Source organism: Heptranchias perlo, chromosome 4, assembly GCF_035084215.1.
Source record: "Heptranchias perlo isolate sHepPer1 chromosome 4, sHepPer1.hap1, whole genome shotgun sequence".
Classification (NCBI taxonomy): Eukaryota; Metazoa; Chordata; class Chondrichthyes; order Hexanchiformes; family Hexanchidae; genus Heptranchias; species Heptranchias perlo.
This window is the reverse complement of record NC_090328.1, coordinates 36726188-36748212: the sequence shown is the minus strand read 5'-3', so window position 1 is coordinate 36748212 and position 22025 is coordinate 36726188. Positions and strand designations below refer to the sequence as shown.

The 22025-nt window shown below is 41.3% G+C and overlaps 1 protein-coding gene across 2 annotated transcripts in view; it reads left to right on the top strand.

Moving 5' to 3' along the window:
• The window catches only part of zcchc9 (zinc finger, CCHC domain containing 9), a 31560-nt gene extending 10743 nt beyond the window's left edge, over nt 1-20817 (top strand). For both annotated transcript variants that reach the window (XM_067982794.1, XM_067982796.1), the window contains exons 5-6: nt 11596-11664; nt 20451-20817. In XM_067982794.1, coding sequence (XP_067838895.1) covers nt 11596-11664; nt 20451-20572 — 191 coding nt within the window. In that variant the 3' untranslated portion in view covers nt 20573-20817. The remainder of the gene's footprint in view (nt 1-11595; nt 11665-20450) is intronic.
• The last annotated feature ends 1208 nt before the right edge of the window (nt 20818-22025 follow it).

Below are 22025 nucleotides of genomic sequence, written 5' to 3'. Positions count from 1 at the left end.
ATTCCATCACATTCCTGACTTGTGCCTTGTAGATGATGGAAAGGCTTTGGGGAGTCACTCGCCACAGAATACCCAGCCTCTGACCTGATCTTGTAGCCACAGTATTTATGTGGCTGGTCCAGTTAAGTTTCTGGTCAATGGTGACCCCCAGGATGTTAATGGTGGGGGATTTGGCGATGGTAATGCCGTTGAATGTCAAGGAGAGGTGGTTCGACTCTCTTGTTGGAGATGGTCATTGCCTGGCACTTGTCTGGCACGAATGTTACTTGCCACTTACCACTTACCAGCCCAAGCCTGGATGTTGTCCAGGTCTTGCAGCATGAGGGCTTGGATTGCTTCATTATCTGAGGGGTTGCGAATGGAACTGAACACTGTGCAATCATCAGCGAACATGCCCATTTCTGACCTTATGATGGAGGGAAGGTCATTGATGAAGCAGCTGAAGATGGTTGGGCCTAGGACACTGCCCTGAGGAACTCCTGCAGCAGTGTCCTGGGGCTGAGATGATTGGCCTCTAACAACCGCTACCATCTTCCTTTGTGCTAGGTATGACACTGGAGAGTTTTCCCCCTGATTCCCATTGACTTCAATTTTACTAGGGCTCCTTGGTGCCACACTCGGTCAAATGCTGCCTTGATGTCAAGGGCAATCACTCTCACCTCACATCTGGAATTCAGCTCTTTTGTCCATGTTTGGACCAAGGCTGTAATGAGGTCTGGAGCCGAGTGGTCCTGGCGAAACCCAAACTGAGCATCGGTGAGCAGGTTATTGGTGAGTAAGTGCCGCTTGATAGCACTGTCAACGACACCTTCCATCACTTTGCTGATGATTGAGAGTAGACTGATGGGGCAGTAATTGGCCAGATTGGATTTGTCCTGCTTTTTGTAGACAGAACATACCTGGGCAATTTTCCACATTGTCGGGTAGATGCCAGTGTTGTAGCTGTACTGGAACAGCTTGGCTAGAGGCGCAGCTAGTTCTGGAGCACAAGTCTTCAGCACTACAGCCGAGATGTTGTTGGGGCCCATAGCCTTTGCTGTATCCAGTGCACTCAGCCGTTTCTTGCTATCACGTGGAGTGAATCGAATTGGCTGATGACTGGCTTCTGTGATGGTGGGGATATCGGGAGGAGGCCGAGATGAATCATCCACTCGGCACTTCTGGCTGAAGATGGTTGCAAACGTTTCAGCCTTGTCTTTTGCACTCACATGCTGGACTCTGCCATCATTGAGGATGGGGATGTTTACAGAGCCTCCTTCTCCCATTAGTTGTTTAATTGTCCACCACCTTTCACAACTGGATGTGGCAGGACTGCAGAGCTTTGATCTGATCCGTTGGTTGTGGAATCGCTTAGCTCTGTCTAAAGCAGGTTGCTTCCGCTGTTTAGCATGCATGTAGTCCTGAGTTGTAGCTTCATCAGGTTGGCACCTCATTTTTAGGTACGTCTGGTGGTGCTCCTGGCATGCTCTTCTACACTCCTCATTGAACCAGGGTTGATCCCCTGGCTTGTTGGTAATGGTAGAGAGGAATATGCGAGGCCATGAGGTTACAGATTGTGCTGGAATACAATTCTGCTGCTGCTGATGGCCCACAGCAACTCATGGATGCCCAGTTTTGAGCTGCTAGATCTGTTCGGAATCTATCCCATTTAGCACGGTGGAAGTGCCACACAACACGTTGGATGGTATCCTCAGTGCGAAGATGGGACTTCATCTCCATGAGAACTGTGCAGTGGTCACTCCTGGTCATAGACAGATGCATTTGCGACAGGTAGATTGGTGAGGACAAGGTCAAGTAAGTTTTTTCCTCGTGTTGGTTCGCTCACCACCTGCCGCAGGCCCAGTCTGGCAGCTATGTCCTTCAGGACTCGGCCAGCTCGGTCAATAGTGGTGCTACCGAGCTATTCTTGGTGATGGACATTGAAGTTCCCCCCAGAGTACATTCTGTGCCCTTGCTACCCTCAGTGCTTCCTCCAAGTGATGTTCAACATGGAGGAGGACTCATCAGCTGAGGGAGGGCGGTAGGTGGTAATCAGCAGGAGGTTTCCTGGCCCATTTTGACCTGATGCCATGAGATTTCATGGGGTCCAGAGTCAATGTTGAGGACTCCCAGGGCCACTCCCTCCTGACTGTACATCACTGTACCGCCACCTCTGGTGGGTCTGTCCTGCCGGTGGGTCAGGACATACCCAGGGATGGTGATGGAAGAGTCAGGGACGTTGGCTAAAAGGTATGATTCTGTGAGTATGGCTATGTCAGGCTGTTGCTTGACTCGTGTGTGGGACAGCTCTCCCAATTTTGGCACAAGTACCCAGGTGTTAGTGAGGAGGACTTTGCAGGGTCGACTGGGCTTGGTTTGCCTTTGTTGTGTCCGATGCTGGGTGGTCCGTCCGGTTTTATTCTTATGACTTTTTTTAAGCGAGATTTTACAACTGAGTGGCTTGCTAGGCCATTTCAGAGGGCAATTAAGAATCAACCACATTGCTGTGGGTCTGGAGTCACATATAGGCCAGACCGGGTAAGGATGGCAGGTTTCCTTCCCTGAAGGACAAAGCAAACATCTGTATTCTTTCTCTTGGTGAAATGGACCATACTTTCAGAATGCCTTACTATGCTAAAGCATCCTTCTTGTTCTACCACATGGATATTCACTAACTCTTTGTCAAGGATAGCAATTTCGAGCAGCGTCTACCTGCTCCATAAAAAAGAGTTGGAACATGAGTCCCTATGATTGCCTATACTGATTCCTGATTTCAGATGTGCTTCCCTGGGCAGTTGCCAAGTAGAGGTAAGCATTTCCTCAGAAAAAGAGAGAGGCTATAGGATTCATACTTGCATTAAATTTCTAGAATCTAAGCTGGAAACAGCACTGAATTCCGGCTCTGCAGATGTGTAGATCCAGAAATATACAAAGTAGGCGATCTGTCAAGGACCACTGGTGAAGAGAAAGCAGGTAACAAATGGCCCCCGGGGTCATGAATAACATTGTTCTACTTATTAATGTGTCTACTTCATTTTTATATCGCATCATGTTAAGAACTGACTTCATTTTTCATGATTCTCTATAGATGTCTTTCTGTAAACATTAACAATTTTGAACTCTCAAATCTTTATACATATCTTGTCCATAATTTTATTTAAATGGCTTTACTAGCAGAGATCTGATGCTCAACTTTCAATAGGTTTTTTGCTATGCTATGCTCTTGCGGCATGTAACATTTCTTTTGAGGGCAGGACTTGCTCAAGCAACTCTCAAAACTTAGCTTTACCCTGCAGTTATCTTATGTACTTGCTATTAAGATGGCAAATTTAGATCACTGTTTCTGGGTTGAGAGCTTACCTTATAATTGATTCATTGTGATGCATGTTACTGGTCGCTAATTCTAAAGGGATCAAATGCACATATCTGCTTCTGGTTTGATCGGGCTCCCCTGGTCTTTCCTGGCTGGTTTCCCATTCACCAATTGTATTGCTGAAGAGTGGTGACAGAGTGTAAAACAATCAGCGCACTCATTAAAATCAAATTTCTCACTCGCTGCAGTGACTAATGGAACAACTCTCTGGAAAGCGGGAAATTTTATTTTAATACGTGAGTGGACTATACCATGCACTGCTGCCTCTGTGCACCACACAATTAGTGACTGGGAGATGGGAGCTGGAAAGTGGGGAGCAGGAGATGGAGCCAGAAAGGGGAGAGCAGGTGGCGGAGAGAGGAAACTCACTGATTGTATAATCAATTTTCACACTTAACAGCAACTGCTACATTCTCAGTGAAAACAACAATTAAAGGCTCCACTGCAGTACAGGAATGTAACAACATTAAATCAAATAGACTGGCATAAAAATTATAACTAATCATACTTTGTATCTACAACAGGGATCTCCATCTGTATATCATACAAATACATTAAAGACACTAGATTAAATATCATTCTCCATGACTCTGCTTTGTTATTTTGCCACACAACCTGACATTACCTGACAGTGTCAAGCAAAAACAGGGCTTGAAGCAAATGTTCCCAAAATATACAATAAGATGCTTAAGTTATTTAAAAAGCATGCCGCAGCACAGAGGGAGGTCATTCGGTCCATCGTGCCTGTGCTAACTCGCAAAGAGAGCTATTCATTTACTCCCGTTCCTCTGTCCTTTACCCACAACCTTTAATTTTTTGCTTTTTCAAATATTTATGTTCTTCCCTTTTTAAAAACTCTTATGGATTCTGCTTCCATCACTGTTTATGGTAGGGCGTTCTATGTCCTAACAACCCTCTGCATGAAAAACATTCTTCTAACCTCTCCCTTTGTTCTTTTAGTGGTAATCTTAAATTTAAGCCCTCTAGTTCATTGTTTATCTGAGGAAGTACTGCATCGACAGAGGGTACTGTCTTTTGGATGAGATGTTAAATCAAAGAAAGAAAGTGTTAAATTAAGGTCCTGCCTGCTGTGAGAAATTGCTCTCTATGGGCTATGGAGAGTCTAGCCAAACTCATTTCACTTAGGGCCCTTACAGCTAGCAGTGAGAGGCGATTGTATCCCGTCAGTCTGGATTACATTTAAGGTCAGCTCCCAAGAGTGAAAGGATAATGTTGTAACCCTCAGATACTCAATTCCTCCTAATGACTAAAATTATAGTTTACAGTGCTAATGGTTTTTATTCTTTAAAAAAAAGCTTTTCAGCAATGACAGCCCAGACTAATTCACCACCCCAGCTAAACAAGAGAATGGCTAGTGGCTGTGGAGTACATAATGAGAACAGAAATAAAAAGAATGTAATTAAAGCACATGGAATAGTAGCACGGGGTTTGTGCCTGAGAGTTCCCCACATAGTGAATTCTTGATTTCAAATGTACTACTGAGCATAGACTAAACACTGTACCACAGAAAGATGAAAAATCAACCTAAGCCATTCTCACTCATCTCCTAGTGAACAACAATGGAGCAGAAGCAAACCATTCCATGCTCAATCAGTCCTCTGCATAAAGAAATTTCTTCCAATCATGCTCAGTGATGATTTACATTGATGACACCTTATACAAAAGTCCCCAACCAGAGGCAATAGGTTTTGATAAAGTGAATAGGGAAAGACTTTCATTCTTTTAAAAACCTCTATTAAATCTGCTTTTAATGTCCTCTGATCCAGTGCAAATAGTCCCAGTATCTCAAGTCTTTCTTCATAACTGTAGCTTTTCCATTCCTAACATCAACCTGGTGAATCTAAGCTGTATGCTCTCTCTGGCTTTAATCTCTTTTCTATAATGGGGTGCTCAAAGCTGCACCCAGTACTGTAACTATGGCCTAGCCCAGTGTGTCCAATAGAAATTGTTGACTAACCACAGGTGTGGCTACGATGACACCATTTTAACCACATGCACTAATTTTAATAGAAAACGCCTTATATACACTCACACAATACAGGTAAATGTACTTCACATGTATATTTACTTAACAAACATCTACCACCATTTAGTAACTAAGGAAGTAAAGCACTCATCGATCAAAAAACACCCACACAATTGGCTTTTTATCTTAACGTTTTAGCAACAAATGCACAAAAAAGTTAAAGTACACATGCATGCGCCACGTGAATGTGAGTATTGAGGTCACATGCCCAACGATGGTGTCTATTACTCATTTTTTATTTACTAATCAGTAATGCAATTATCTACATCTGGATCCCCAATTAGCCTCATGTGGCTAGTGGCTAATGTATTGAACAACGTATAAATTTCATACAAATTTATCATTACCATTCTTGCACTCTGTGCACCTAATTATAAAACCAAAATGCTGCTGGCCTTTTTTTATAACTTTATCTACTTGCACTCTTAGTGAATTATGTATTAGAGCCTCAGGTCCCTCTTCATCCACACCATTCAGCATCTTTCCATTGAGTTAGTACTCTCAATCTTTGTTTTTCCTTCCAAAATGTATCACCTCACATTTATGCATATCTGCCACCTGTACCCATTTCACTAATCTGTCTCTGCCTTTCTGAAGTCTTTTACACTCCTCCTTACTGTGTGCCAAACCCTCTACTTATAAGCAAATTTGAGATTGCGTCCCTATCCCCAAGTCCAAATCATCTGTATACCGAGGAGAAAAGTGAAGCCAGCACTGACCTCTGGGTCCACCACTTCTAACTGTAATAGTTGTTTTGATATCAATACCTAAAATACAATTACATGAAGATAGGTACGTGTTTTAGAATATAGAAGTTTTAAGATTTGTTGGTATTATCCTTTAATATGATTTACATGTAAGTGAAATATTCCCATCTTTAGGTTCAAGAGAGTTTAAAAGACACCAATTAAAACAGTCCTTCTTTCTCTATTCAAATGTTTGAGGGAGTTATATGCAGCAATATTAACTAATTTTAAGAGCTGCAATTCTATTATGTGAAATTTCAGATAAGTGAAGGCTTTTGATTTCTTATTGCTGAGTACTAGGAAAAGGTTATGCCATTTCAGCTACCTGTGCACTCTAACCATATGTTCAGCAGATTTGACACTATAGGTGTCGGTACAAGCTTACAGCTCGCAAACATGTACGAACAACCAGAATTCCCTGTTCTGAAAGATATCAAATTGTACTTTTAGCACCAGTGATTTAAAGTTACATAGCACAACCTTTTTAATCTGCTTTGTTTTCCTTTTAAGAGTTAGTCATTTAAAATTATGAAACTCCTGAAAAACAAATGAACAACATGGAAGTTTTCAAAGATGCAATGGAATCCTTTTATAGAGTTTACAACACTGAGTGTCACTCTGACAAGAGTCATTTGATGGTCATACTGTTCAGTTTGATGAAAGGGAGACAGGGCAAGTTTAATTATAATAAACAGTTTGCTCTATTTGAAGTTGCTGATTCTTGCCACAGATTCAAAGAGACTGTTCCAAAGAAGGTGCTGCGTTTTTCAGCTTTTCAGCCTTATTTAAATCTGTCTGTAAACTTTGCAAAGAGTGTGATCCTAAGATCGACTGTTTGCAGTAGGTGAACTGGAATGAACACTTAGAGTGCAATTAACTCAGTCATTCCACATAATGAGATTAGTTGCCTCACGATTGGGCACTGAATTACATGGATCTATGAGATCCATTCCATTGCTCCTTATGGACTCAACAATGGAAGATTACTGCTTATTTTCAGAATAAACAGGAAGTAATTTTGTAACAAGAATGCTATTCTGTTTAGTCACGCGGTACTACAAATTGGGAGATTGGTGTTTTCTCTTTATGAATGCAGTTTCATTATATGTGAATTTGAAAATGTGAGGTTTTAGAACACTATTCTGTTTTATATATAGTTCAAAGGGGCCTGCTTAGGACACGCAAAACAGAACCTGAATGAACTGTGTGCACGGAAAAGATAGCTGATTGAGCAAACCAGGTATTTGAGCTGTCAGAAATCACCCTTTAATACAGCACCTCATCTAAGAACATAAGAAATAGGAGCAAGAGTAAGCCTTATGGCCCCTCGAGACTGCTGTGCCATTCAATAAGATCATGGCTGATCTTCAACCTCAACTCCATTTTCCCGCCCTATCCCCATATCCCTTGATTCCCTTAGAGTCCAAAAATCTATCGATCTCAGTCTTGAATATACTCAACGACTGAGCGTCTACAGCCCTCTGGGGTAGAGAATTCCAAAGATTCGCAACCCTCTGAAAGAAGAAATTCCTCCTTAGCTCAGTCCTAAATGTCTGACCCCTTAGCCTGAGACTATGTTCCTTAGTTCTAGACTCTCCAACCAAGGGAAATATCCTCTCAGCATCTACCCCGTCAAGCCCTCTTAGAGTATTATAGGTTTCAATGAGATCAACTCTCGTTCTTCTAAACTCCAGAGAGTATAAGCCCATTCTACTCGATCTTTCCTCATAGGACAGTCCTCTCATCCCAGGAATCAATCTAGTGAACCTTCGTTCAATTGTACAATTGCAGTAAGACTTCCTTACTTTTGTACTCCAATCCCCTTGCAATAAAGGCCAACATACCATTGGCCTTCCTAATTGCTTGCTGTACCTGCATGTTAACTTTCTGTGTTTTGTGTACAAGGACACCCAAATCCCACTGGATACCAACAATTAATAGTTTCTCACCATTTAAAAAATATTCCCTTTTTTTCTATTTTTCCTACCAAAGTGAATAACCTCATATTTCCCCACATTATACTCCATCTGCCATTTCCTTAGCTCTTGCCCACCTACAAAGTATAAAGTTAATTTTTTTGTGTGTAGCCAGAGCTGGGATAATTAGCCACGGCTTAAATAAAAGGCATTCATATTTTATGTTTTTAAAATGGAATATATCTTGAAAATTGTACAGAATTGTATTGAGCTTATTGTTTTTTTTAAAAAAAGCAACAATCAAGATTAAAATACAACTTTGTCAGTAGGCTTTGCTCGAACCGTGACGACTGAAATAAATAAGGTCTTGAAGATATCATGGGCTAAATGGCCGCCTACTATGCTGTAAACTTCTATGGTTCTATGGACTAATATTAAGTACCTTTTTTCCCAATTTTCTTTGCTTTTATCCCAAGGTATTGACTCTTGCTGGGATACAGTTCTTTGGCACCAGCAGCCCTCTGGTACTTCAGCCACGTGGTTATTCTCCATGTCTAGACATATGAACATAGGAATGCACAGGACTAGAAAAGACCATTGCAATCTGTCTGGCTGGTGCCAAAGTTCTAAAAATTCTGCTGTCATATTTCTGAATTTTTTGACCATTTTTCTGTAGAAAAGATTTGGAAAAAGAATTACTTTTAAATATTGTGCTTTAAAGCTTGGTGTATTCACACAAGTTTAGAATTAAAAGACTCAGGCAATGGCTAGTTAAGATGGTAATGAGCAAGCTTTGATGTTGGGCTGGATTTCCCGGTGAGCGGCGAACGAACGGTGCCTGCCATTTGTTAGGCTTGCACTTAGGCATTTCATTGGCTTTTGAACGACAAGTTCCTCTTATGGGGTCCTCAATCCAACATGGCGCCCTCTCCCGGGCATCTGGGACCTGTGAGAACAGGGCAAGCAACTGTGTATCCCCTTAACCAATCAGAGTGAAGCATATTAATAAGCAGCACAGACATAGAACCAGGAAGTGCAATTTAGAATAGTAAATTCAATGTCAAATCAGGTACAGAGAGCGAAATAAAGGGAGGGTAAGAAATATTGAATTAAGAGGCAGAAAGAAAAAGTTAAAAAATTATATTTTTAAAAAAATGTTCGACAACAATTAAAATCTGACGGAATAAGACTCCACCCTTGTAAAAGTTAATTTTCAGTGCCAGGGAGGTTGTTTGACAGTCATTATGACTTACCACACCATTAAAGTGTGCTTCGACTTGAAATGACTTGACGTACCTTTTTTTGGTGAGAATAGTTTGTATCCATCAGGTCAGTGCAGGAACTTCACGCCATTCCATTCATTTGAATGGGGAGCCAGCGGACAAATGTCATTTTCACGGAATTTACATAGGAGGGTCGCATCTGGTACAGCATTTCCGCATTTGACTGCGCGTGCGCCGTCACCGGAAGTTGCTGTACCAGATGCACCGAAATAACAATGACCCCTGTTAGCCTAGTCATTATTTTCACTGGAAAATCTGGCCAAATGTTTCCCCATGGACTGGATAATGAGCAGCTCGTCAGCTTATCTTGGTAATCGATAATTGACTCACATGAATTGTGTTGGAGAGTCGCTGGTCCCAGGCACTTGGCAGAGTGTTTAGCAGGCCTTCCCTTTCTGGCTATGAACAGCAAGAGATAAAACAGAGACAGACATTGGCAGCGAGGCATTTTGAAACAGAAACGCTGCAAACATGGTCAGGTTTATTAAAGAGAAAGCTGCAAAGACTTTTGCTGAAGCAAAGAGCTTAAAATGCTGGAGAATAATTAGAAACCATCTTGTTTTAATCAAATAAGATCACGCACTGATGTACAATAACGTAGCATGTTCTTTATTTGTATTATTACCTGAAGATAAGTTATACAGATTGAAGTAAGTCCTCTCTACCTCTCCCTCCTTTGAACCTACCTCTTTTACCAAGCTTTTGGTCACCTGTCCTAGTATCTCCTTATGTGGCTCGGTGTCAAATTTTGTCTGATAACGCTCCTGTGAAGCGCCTTGGAATATTTTACTACATCAAAGGCAAGTTGTTGTTGTCCTATCTTAACACCTATTCTGCATGTTCACTTTATTGTGAAATAAAACAGCTTAACAATTCGTATCTCACCAAGTCTTTTGTTTGTTCCGCCTTCGGAAAGGTTGAAGCATGTGTGAAAGACATGAATATCCAGTTCAAAACCTCTCATATTTTATCTTCTCTTGACCTCTATTGTTCTAATGAAATGAGCCCCATTCTCTTCTCATAACTGAAGCCTCTGCAATGTTTTTTTTTTGCTTTCCATATCCTGTTTTATTTTTTACTATCTTGTCCTGTTTGACTTCTTTCAACCGTCCTACCTTATGACCTATGCACCTGAAGCTTACTTTCCCTTCCAAGTAGTCTTGTTTCACCTCTGTGCCCTGCTATATTAGTTTAGACACTCTCCTGTGAGCAACTGAGCCCAGTTCTGAGCTCATGTGATAATGACACATTTGTCCTTTCCAATGAGCAAAGAAACAGGAACCCTAGCCGATTGATTTCCCATCCTCCCCTGCCACCAATCCAGAAACCCTGTAGCCAATTATAGCTCTTTTAACCATGATAAGCTTTTAATCATGACAGACCAAGGGTCAAACCTAGGACCTACCTGGTCAGTATAGTTCAGAAGCACATATGGTACATTTAGCTATGGTTGTGATGCTTTTAAACCAAGAATGTAAGTGCCCATCACAGTAAGTTAAATCCAGCTTCAAGTCTGTGATGTTGGAGGTACCATTAATAATACCTATTTAATGATGACAGTAATAAGTTATCTGGTACTTTATTTTGACATTGTAACAGTTTATTGATATCTCAGCATGAAATATAATTTGAACCATTAAAAAATGAAGCAAGAATTTAAAAGGGAACAATAGCTGAAGAAGTTGAATTGTTAGCTGAGCATTAGTTAGTTATTTTCCCTACATTACAACAGTGATTACACTTCAAAGGTACTTCATGGCTGTAAAGCGCTTTGGGACGTCCTGAGGTTGTGAAAGGCGCTATATAAATGCAAATCTTTCCTTTTCGTGAGTTTGAGTCATAAAGTTGATCATGTCCATTTAATGTGGTTGGTTGAGTTTTGTTTGTTTTCTGATAGACTTCTGAAGTAGGATAGTCTAAAATTGTTTGAACAGAAAAAGTGAAGGGGAATTTTGACATGGCCTAGTTCATCCCACTTTCACTTTTCTTTCCCAGCAAGACTTTGCAGAAAAGTATTATTGCTGGTCATTAAAATCTACAATCTGTGCTTGAGGCTCTACATAAAATATTTATTTATTGAAAGAATACAGTGAGTTACAATTTCCAGTGCTGCGGTGTAACTTTCTAAATTACAAACATGCAAAAATGAATTTTGTAGTTAATTTATATATAACATATTGTCTTTTGCCATTTTCAAAATATGATTCAGTTACCGTTGAGAAATCCTCAACTGAATGGTGCTGTTTTACAGGTCGTTGTTGCAAGCTGTGTGGCTCAGTGGAGCACTTTCAGAAGGACTGCCCAGCGCATCAGAACATGAGTAAGTATGATACAGCATGAATTACATCTGGTTTTCAGAATTTCTATAGCCCAGAAAATTCACGCATCGCGATCCCAGCAGTTGCACGAGAATTGCACCTACTGCGGAACTCCACAACTGACCCTACTAAAGTTCATGAGGTTATGGGGGGCCTCCAAGAGCACACCTTTGGCAATTTGGGATTTTATCTGGGAACTCCCACCAAAGAACCTGGAAATGTCGGTGGAAAAGGACAGCCCAGGGAGGTGCCACATTTCCCCCCGGAAGTACAGTTTGGTTGCCCTTGCACCAGTCCCATTGTAAAGGGTACTGCTTCAAAAAGTAACAAAAATTAATTCTGCCTCTCGATTTTCAGACGGGTCCCACTGCTGCTGGTTTCAGTGAAGTTCGCCTGATGAGGTCACCGATGCAATGCCAGGTCCCAACTGAGGACCAGGGCACAGGAACTCTTGACGTTGGGAGTTCCTGCTGCTGGCCCCACCTGTCCCTTGCAACAATGGCCTTCTGGGGTCAGGCAGAGGCTCCACGCCCATAGGGCATATAGAAAACTGCCTTAATGCGGGGATCAGGAATATAACTAAATTTACTGCCATGGCAAACTCCCGCCGAACTTATGGCAGGAGTCCACTAGAATCATAGAAAGGTTACCGCAAGGAAGGAGGCCTTTCAGCCCATTGAGTCCGTGCCGGCTCTATGCAAGAGCAATCCGGCTAGTCCCACTCCCCCACCCTATCCCCGTAGCCCTGCACATTTTTTCCTTTCAAGTACTTATCCAGTTTCCTTTTGAAAGCCACAATTGAATCTGCTTCCAACACCTCCTTTGGCAGTGCATTCCAGATCCTAACTACTTGCTGTGTAAAAAAGTTTTTCCTCCTGTCACCTTTGGTTCTTTTGCCAATCTCCTTAAATCTATGTCCTCTGGTTCTTGACTCTTCCGCCAATGGGAACAGTTTCTCTCTATCTACTCTGTCCAGCTGCTTCATGATTTTGAAAACCTCTGTCAAATCTCCTCGCAACGGTCTGTTCCAAGGAGAACAACCCTGGCTTCTCCAGTCTATCCCTGTAACTAAAGTCCCTCATCCCTGGAATCATTCTAGTAAATCTCTTCTGCACCCTCTCTAAGACCTTCATATCTTTCCTAAAGTGCGGTGCCCAGAACTGGACATAATACCCCAGTTGTGGCTGAACCAGTGTTTTATAAAGGTTCATCGTGACTTCCATACTTTTGTACTCTGTGCCCCTAATTATAAAGCCCAGGATCCTGTATGCTTTATTAACTGCTTTCTCAACCTGCCCTGCCACCTTCAACGATTTGTACACATATACCCCCAGATCTCTCTGTTCCTGTACCCCTTTTGGAGTTGTGCCCTCTGGTTCATATTGCCTATCCTCATTCTTCCTACTGAAATGTATCACTTTGAATTTTTCTGCGTTAAATTTCATCTGCCACGTGTGCGCCCATGCCACCAGCCTGTCTATATCCTCTTGAAGTCTATCACTATCCTCCTCACTGTTTACTACCCTTCCAAGTTTTGTGTCATCTGCAAATTTTGAAATTATGCCCTGTACGTCCCAGTCATTAATGTATATCAAGAAAAGCAGTGGTCCCAGCACTGACCCCTGGGGAACACCACTGTACGCCTCCCTCCAGTCCAAGAAACAATCGTTCACCACTACTTTCTGTTCCACTGAACTAGCTGAGCAATTTTGGGACCAACGTATTGATTCTAGAGAGGACTGATAAACTATAATTGTTAAAATTATAATTGTTATAACTGATAAAATGGCACTAATATACACTATTAATTTTACATTTCTTTTATTGCTAATTGTACAAATAGTTCTCTGCTTATTGACTGACCATTTTCACGGCACGAGTTACTATTGTGAATAAAAAGAGTGATTATTAGGGAAACAAGATCTGGATCAGAGGGGAAAGAGTGAAAGTGGCGTTGACATTTTCAATTTTGAACCCAAAGGGACTGTTCTATCCAGATACTGCGAAATAAGTTTATTTTTGTACATTGTGTAATTAGGGTCTCCACAAGCTCTCAGCATTTGATGACCTCACTAGAGCAAACTCCCTAAGGATGGGATGTAACGGATATTTTTCCTCATTTGGGTTCCTGCCGAAAAGTCTTACCCACCAGAATGCATATCAGAAATTCAGGCCAGCACTATGTATGACAATTTAAATGAATTGTTGGGAAATTGTGTTCAGTGTGTACCCAATTTTCCAGTGTTCCAAGAGGGTGAAGTTTCCCCACCGAGCGCACGATGTCAGAAAATCACCCTTGTAGTCTAATTCATGGAGGACGTTACAATAAAACCAAAACAATGAGATTTTTATTTCTATATGTCGCGCACAGTGACATAGAAGACACATCTTTTCAAACTATCAACTCATTGTTTTCTTTTTTGCAGGTATTAGTGCAAGGTTTGATTTAATGAGTTTCAGTGTCATTTACATTGGGGGAAGTGCAGTTGCTAGTGTAAGGTTTATGTAGTGTGTGGTTTTCTATAGCACTTAGAAAACATAGAGTTGGAGTAGTGAGCATGCCCTGTTTGAGTATATGAGAGTCCTTAAAAATTATATTTCATGAACTATGCAATACAGTTCATGGAATTAATGTATGTAATCATTTGTAGTTTTTGAGTACATACTTTGGAATTTATTGGACATGGTATAACTAGGCAGAATCATATCATTCGTTATTCTTTTTGATTACTACACTGTTCGGTTGGTCTTGGGGGAAAAAAAGTTCTTTTCCTTGAAACATGTAATTACATTATGAACCTTAAATGGTCATTTAAATCATAATTGTTATGTTAAGCAACTTTCACAGTCACTACACTTACAAAAAAAAAACTGCCCTTCATGAATGAGGACCCCATTGTTGACATTGTGTAAAGCATTTTGGGAGTTATAGTTCTTTTCCTTATCCCTTTGTAGGACTGCAAGAACAGCTTTTAGAATATTAGATTGCTAATGTGTTTCCAGTGAAACTTTGTGCTCATCACCTGATATGACTGCTGGAGAATGAAGCACCTTTTCATTTTTGGCATCGAGTATTAAGCTAAATACTTCCAATCAGCATGATTAGGGCAAGTAATTTGTATGGCATGTTATCCCGCAGATTTGTACACTGGGCGATTTGCAAGCTGAGTACCACAATTTTGCATAAGTCCCAGAGGCAGTAAAAATCCTGGTATCTTAGCGATAAATCATTTACTGCATCTAGTTACTTGCCCTAAGATAAGTAAAACTCTCAACAATGTACTTCAGCTCCAACCTGAAAGGAGAATTCCCTACTGCACGAATGTTATTCTTTTCATTTCATATATCAACTATCTTTATGGCATCTCTGATGTTGACAATTTTCAACAGCAACAACAATTACTTGCATTTTAATACAGCAAAATGTCCCAAGGCATTTCACAGAGGGCTGATTGGGTACTGAGCAAAAGTAGGGGAAAGATTAGGGGAGGTAATAGGTTTTAAGAAGGCTTTTGAAAGTGCATGAGATGTAACAAGTTGGAGGGATTTTGGAAGAAAATTCCAGTGGCAGGACTGTGATTGATGGACGTACAGTCAACAGTGACTACACTTCAAAAAGTACTTCATTGGCTATAAAGCGCTTTAGGATGTCCTGAGGTTGTGAAAAGCGCTATATAAATGCAAGTTCTTTCTTACAATAATCCAGACTCAGAAGAGTTCGCTTGCAAGCTAGGACATGGGGCTGGAGGGAATGTAGAGGCAGGGTGGAATGAGACTACAGAGGTATTTGTAAATGAGAACAAGGATTTTGAAATCGATATGCTGGGGGATGAGGAGCCAAGGAAGATCAGCAGGGATGATTGGTGAGTGGAATTTGGTACAGGATAGCATGCACGTGATGGCCATCTGGATGAGTTGGAGTTTGTGGGGTGAAACTTTGAAAGCTGGCAAGGAGGATATTTGAAAAGTTGAGCCTGGGGTTGACCAAGGCATGAATGAGGGTTTTGGCAGTCGTGGAGTAGGTAGCAATGGACAGTTCTGGTGACTGACTTGCTATGGGGGTTTGAAGCTCAGCTCATGGTCAAGGTTATGCACCGTTAGATCAACCTGTTTCGTTTCCCATTCCACCTAATTGTCCTAAGCAACATTGTAGATGGCATTTAGAGGCATATAGACTTCGGGAACAAAAGTACACTGTTTCTGGTTTTGTTGTAACCAAAGTTGGAGGAAGTTCTAGCTCATTCATGACTTGAAACCAGACCAACAATCTTGTATGAAAGCTGACCCTGCAATTATGGATAATATTGCCAAGGGGCGTGATATGTATGCATGTAACATTTTGAGATTTAACATTTAACCTATTTAGCCTGGAAATTATTTTTGTTTAATTTATGTTATGATTCTGCTATGAAGTTAGATTCAGGTCATAAAGGGTTAACTCAGACACAAGCCATGTGGAATGTTGCTTTGGTCAGTAGGTGGAATACTAGGGGTTCTCATTCAGGGTGGCAACTATGAATGGTTGCATGGTGAGCAAATTTTCGGGGCACACAGCTGAGGAAGGGGGTCAGAGGTCTATCTAGGTCTCCCTATATCCCTTTCTAGAGAAGGCAGTCTGGGTCTGAGGCAGCCAGCAAGACAGAGAGGTCTCACTATTCTAGTCAGCCAGAGGAAGGCTGAGGTATGAACACATACAGTCTGTAAAAGAATAGGTTAGTTCAGGGATTGTTAAGTTGTAAATGATTTCATACCATAACATGGGCAAATTGGTGTATTTTATTATTTTCATGATACAAGGAACAATAAGAAATAGATTTATCTCACTGAAAATCATGTTCCGTCTATTCATATATTTAAGATAAAATAAACCAGTTTGTTGGTTTACAATTGGCCTCATCTCACAAGTACTTTTCAATCCACTTTCCGAAAAGATAGGAGAATGCGTATGATGGTATGTGCAAGATCATAGTATCCACTATGCACAACAAGGGGTCTTATTGTTATGATCCCTGCGTCATGCTATCGTTTAACTAGAATGAGCAGTTGATCTGCTCTAGTCCGTTTATGGTAATAACTGGTGACACTGAACCTGAGCGAATATCTACTATCGACCTGCAAAATTTATAGAATCATTAGAATGGTTATAGCACGGAAGGAGGCCATTTAGCTCTTCGAGTCCATGCTGGCTCTCTGCAAGAGCAATCCAGCTAGTCCCACTCCCCCGCCCTATCCCTGTAGCCCTGCAAATTTTTTCCCTTCAAGTTCTTATCCAATTCCCACATTTGTAACAGTAAATTGGAAGGTGCCAAGGGTGGAAGCTTGGGGTATGCCAAAGGGCATGGAAAAGGAAGACATTGTCAGAGGTACGTTGGCTACATTGGGACTGGTAAGAGTGGAACCATGAGAGGGTTGGACCACAGAGGTGGACCACTGAGAAAAGGTGATGGAGTAGCCAACCATATCAAAGGCTGCAGACAGAATGGGGAAGGTTAAGACACCCTAGTCATAATAACACGGGATATCGTTGGCGATTTTGATCAAGGTGGTTTCAGTACTGTTAGCTGGATGAAAGCAAGACTGAAGGAATTCAAACAGGGAGAAGTAGGTGTTGAGCTGTTGCTGACATGTTCAAGGACCTTAAAGGGGAAGGGGGTTAGAAATGGGACAGTAATTGAAGGAGTCGAGGATAGGCTTCTTAAGGAGAAGGATGATTATAGCAGTATTGAAGGTGGGAATAGTACCTGGACAGATGAAGCTGTTGGCAATATTTGCAAATATTGGGCTAAAGAGAGAGTCAAGTGGTCTGGAGCTGATTTCGGGGAGGGGTTGAGAGAGCAGATGATGGGTCTCCAGGAGCCGATAAGTCAGATGAGGGCTGGGGGGGTTATGTTGGAGAAATTGAACAGTATTCTGGGGGTGCAGGAAGCGTAGGCAGGTCTCAATTTTAAAGACAAATCGGAAAGCTCCTCATCAAAGTTGACAATAGATGGGGCAGAAGAACGATGTCAAAAGATGCAGTTTGTGGTGAAGAGGAGGGGCTTAGGGCTGTCCTTCCCATCCAATATGATCCCACAACAATAATAATTAGTGCTAATATGTGATAATGTCAGATTTGTGCTATAAACTAATTATTTCCTATAGGTCCATTACAGCCAACCAAGAGAGCAGCTTTTCATCCCATAACTTTGTGCTCAGTTCAAACACTGGTGCCAGAGGTGAAAAGATAGTTATTAACCCAATATGCCACACAGTCTCCCTGGTTGCTAAAATTTTAGTAGCTTGCTTTCCTTTTGGGGAATGTCCATGTTTGAGATATTTTAAGGTATTGCACTGTTACATTGGCTGGGAACGCCTCAATTTTAAACTTCTCATTCTTGTTTTCAAATCCCTCCATGGCCTCGTCCCTCCCTATCTCTAAAACCTCTTGCAGCCCTACAACCCTCTGAGATCTCTGCACTCCTCCAATTCTTACCTCTTGTGCATCCCTGATTTTCATCGCTGCACCATTGACGGCTGTGCTTTCAACTGCCTAGGCCTTAAGCTCTGGATTTCCCTCCCTAAACCTCTCTGCCTCTCTACCTCTCCTCCTTTAAGACACTCCTTAAAACCTACCTCTTTCACCAAGCTTTTGGTCACCTGTCCTAATATCGCCTTATGTGGCTCGGTGTCAAATTTTGTTTGATAACGCTCCTGTGAAGCGCCTTGGGACGCTTAACTATATTAAAGGTGCTATATAAATGCAAATTGTAGTTGTTATAAATCCTTTTCATCCTTATCTTTCTGAAAGAGATTCATTGTAGTCTAGTTTTATTTCAGCCAAATTAAGAAAACCCCTCTTAAAAACTATAAATCCATAACTCATGGCTGGCAACAACAACTTGTATTTCTTTGGAATGTTTTCACATGCACTTTACATTAAGGAGGAAAAGTGGACACAAGCAGAAAGGAAAATGGAAACATAGTTAAAAGGAGTGTTTTGAAGAAGCTTTTGAAAATGGGGAGGGAGATGATAAAGTGGGGAGTTTCAGAAGATAAAAGTGTAATGACTGAATCAGCAGTAATCAGCGGTGGAGTGTAGAGACTGGGAATCAGGAGCAGCCTGGTGTTAGAGTAGCCGAGAGTGTGCTTGGGCCCGTGAGGCTGTAGAGATCAATCAGGTAGGGTCCGGCATGGAGAGCTTTGAAATTGAGGATGAGCATTTGAAGTCAACTTGCTAGGCTTAGTTAGTCGCCGGGGCTTGGATAGAATGGGGATGATGAAAGTGCAGCACTTTGTGTGGGTGATGATGCAGGCTGTGATATTTGAATAAGTTGTAACTTGTGGCTGATTTGTAGTAGGGAGGCCAGCTAGAAGAGCATTAGAGAAGTGGAGCCTTGAGGGTATGGGCTAGAGTTTGGTGCTGGGGCAGAGATGATCGATATTGCAGAGGTGGAACTGAATGAATGTGGGGAGGAGCTGAGCGCAGTAAGTTATAAGGCAATAATTCAGTTGAATGGTTCTGATACTGTTAACTCAATGGACCAAAGCTAGCTTTGATGTGGGATAGATATAGTTTTACTCTTTGCTTTTAAAAAATCTTTGTTTTCAATGGATTATTGTTGTGTGTGAGACATGCTGTGGTACAGGTAAAAGGTTAATATAAAGATGATAATGACATAAGACCTGAATGTGTCTGGTATCAAACAACTGGTTCTATATGGACATAATAAATCTTGCAACAGGTTACAGTGAAATAAGAATATATATCGTACTCAAGTTCTTTCTCCTCGCCTCCCAGCCATGATATTTCACACAAGTGAGAAAATTCTATTCTACAAATATATCAGCTATCATGCATAACATTCCAGTGATATCACAAGTAAGGTTGCATTATTCTGGCTGGGTTTTTTTTGCGAATATGAAATCTCCCTCTCCCCCCTTAGTCTCCTCTAGCCACACGCTAATTGGAGTCAAGAATTCAAGAAAGGAACTGCTTCTGGGACTCTTTCAATACTGTTTTCATCTATTTGCTGAGAAGTGCATGAGACAGCCTGGAGAAACATGTCCCTCCAGTTTTCCTCTCTGGCGTTCCCTCAGAGCCTTTCCACACTAGCATGGCTGAGATCGGAAAGTAGAATGAAGGGGATTGAGCTGGCATCCCATGTTTCATAGCCGATGTATTAGAACTCCAAATCTCTATGCTCAGTGCTGTTTGTCATGCAACAATCGTCCAAGTTAACTGGCAATAGCATAAAAAGAAACCTCACTGACAAGAGCCTATAGGAAGTGCACTGACAGCATTTTAAGAGTTGAAATTATATTATGTTATATAAGTAATAAAAGGAAATCCAATACTCCTAACAAAGGCTAAATGAATTAACACATTTATTAAGAACATAAGAAATAGGAGCAGGAGTAGGCCAATCAGCCCCTCGAGCCTGCTCCGCCATTCAATAAGATCATGGCTATTAAAATAGGGGTCAGGAATTTCATACAAACAGGTTCATAGTTAATATCACAAAGGTGATTTCAGCCTCAAAGTGTCTTCATGTAAATCACACAAACACTCTACCAGAGAAGACTAAACTATTTAATTCCAGTAAACTAAAATAAACACTGCTTCTCTACCATTCTCAATCCTCAATGCCGCAGATCCTGCCTAAGGATTATGCTCAGTCCATATACTTTATTACACAAACTACCTCTTGTTAATGCGCAGAATGTGATTTTTTTTTTCAAGCATTGAAATAATTTGATTTTTAAAAATTGATATCTATTGTGTTTTTAACGACTGTTTCTCATTCCTCAGGCGATTGTGTTTTAACTGTTGGCCGATGGACAAAAGGAATGAGTGCGGATTATGAAGAAATCTCAGTGACTTCAAACACTCGTAAAGCAAAACCTAAAGTTCCAAAGGTTGTCAATTTTTAAATGGAAGGTTTGAAGTTAGAATTTCATCGATCTGCCTATAGGGGCATCCAGCAAGTCATCTAACAAAAGGACATTTTCCGTTGATTTAAAAATCTGAATGTTATGTTTAGATGGGAAGCAGTTATCTAAAATCTATTTAATACCAGCAGATGGAGCCATTGTGTGCCAAATCCAGGTCTGTCACAGCTAGAACTGCGTTTTTTGTACATATTTCTAATAAATTGCTGTATGAGGCTACCATGGGATTATATTTAGTCCATATAATTTATTCTAAAGTTGGAAACAGAAAATGGAGCTTTATGCTTTACAACAACAACGTGCATTTATATAGTGCCTTTAACGTAGGAAAATGTCCCAAGGCGCTTTACAGAGGCGGATTTAGACAAAAATTGACACCAAGCCAAAGAAGGAGATATTAGGACGGGTGACTGAAAGCTTGGTCAAAGAGATAGGTTTGAAGGAAGGTCTTAAAGGAGGTGGAGAGACAGACAAGTTTAGATACGGAATTGCAGAACTTAAGGCCTAAATGTCTGAAGGCACGGCCACCAACAGTGGGGCGAAGGGTGTGGTGGATGCATGAGAGGCCAGAGTTGGAGGAACACAGAGTTCTCAGAGGGTTGTAGGACTGGAGGAGGTTATATTCTGTTTCCAATTTATGTGGGGTTGGGGGAGGAGCAAAGAGGTTGTTCCATGTTTCAATTTGGCTTCACTCTCCTCCACATTGTGTGTCTTTTTTAGATTCCATCAGTAATTTACAGAGTTGCCCTGGCAGCATGCACCAATGACCTGGCATGACTCATCAAACATGCAATACCATATTAAAAGAAAGGAAAAGACTCACATTTGTACAGCGCTTTTCACAACCTCAAGATGTCCCAAAGTGCTTTACAGCCAATGAATTATTTTTGAAGTGTAGTCACTTATAATGTAGAGAAACGTGGCAGAAAATTTGCACACAGCAATTTTGCACAAACAGCAATGCTATACATGACCAGATAATGTGTATTATTGATGTTGGTTGAGGGATAAATATTGGCCAGGACAGAGGGAGAACTCCCTTGATCATCTTCAAATAACGCCATGGGATCTTTTACATCCACCTGAGAGGGCAGACGGGGCCTTAGTTTAACGTCTCATCCAAAAGACAGCACCGCCGACAGTGCCGCACTCTCTCGGTACTGCACTGAAGTGTCAGCCTAGATTATATGCTCAAGTCTCTGGAGAGCTACCACTGAGCCAAGGCAGATGCCAAAAGAGACATATTTACCAGTGCTCAGCTGGTTACAGTACAAATAGCTGAGCCCTATGGACTAGAATGATCCCAAGTTCATTACTAACACATGAATGATTATGGGAACAATGGACACCTATGAAACGGCACTCCAATCAGGGGGCAATGTATTCATTGAAGACGAGGGAAGAAATTTGGCAGAAAAAAGGAGAGACAAATCTG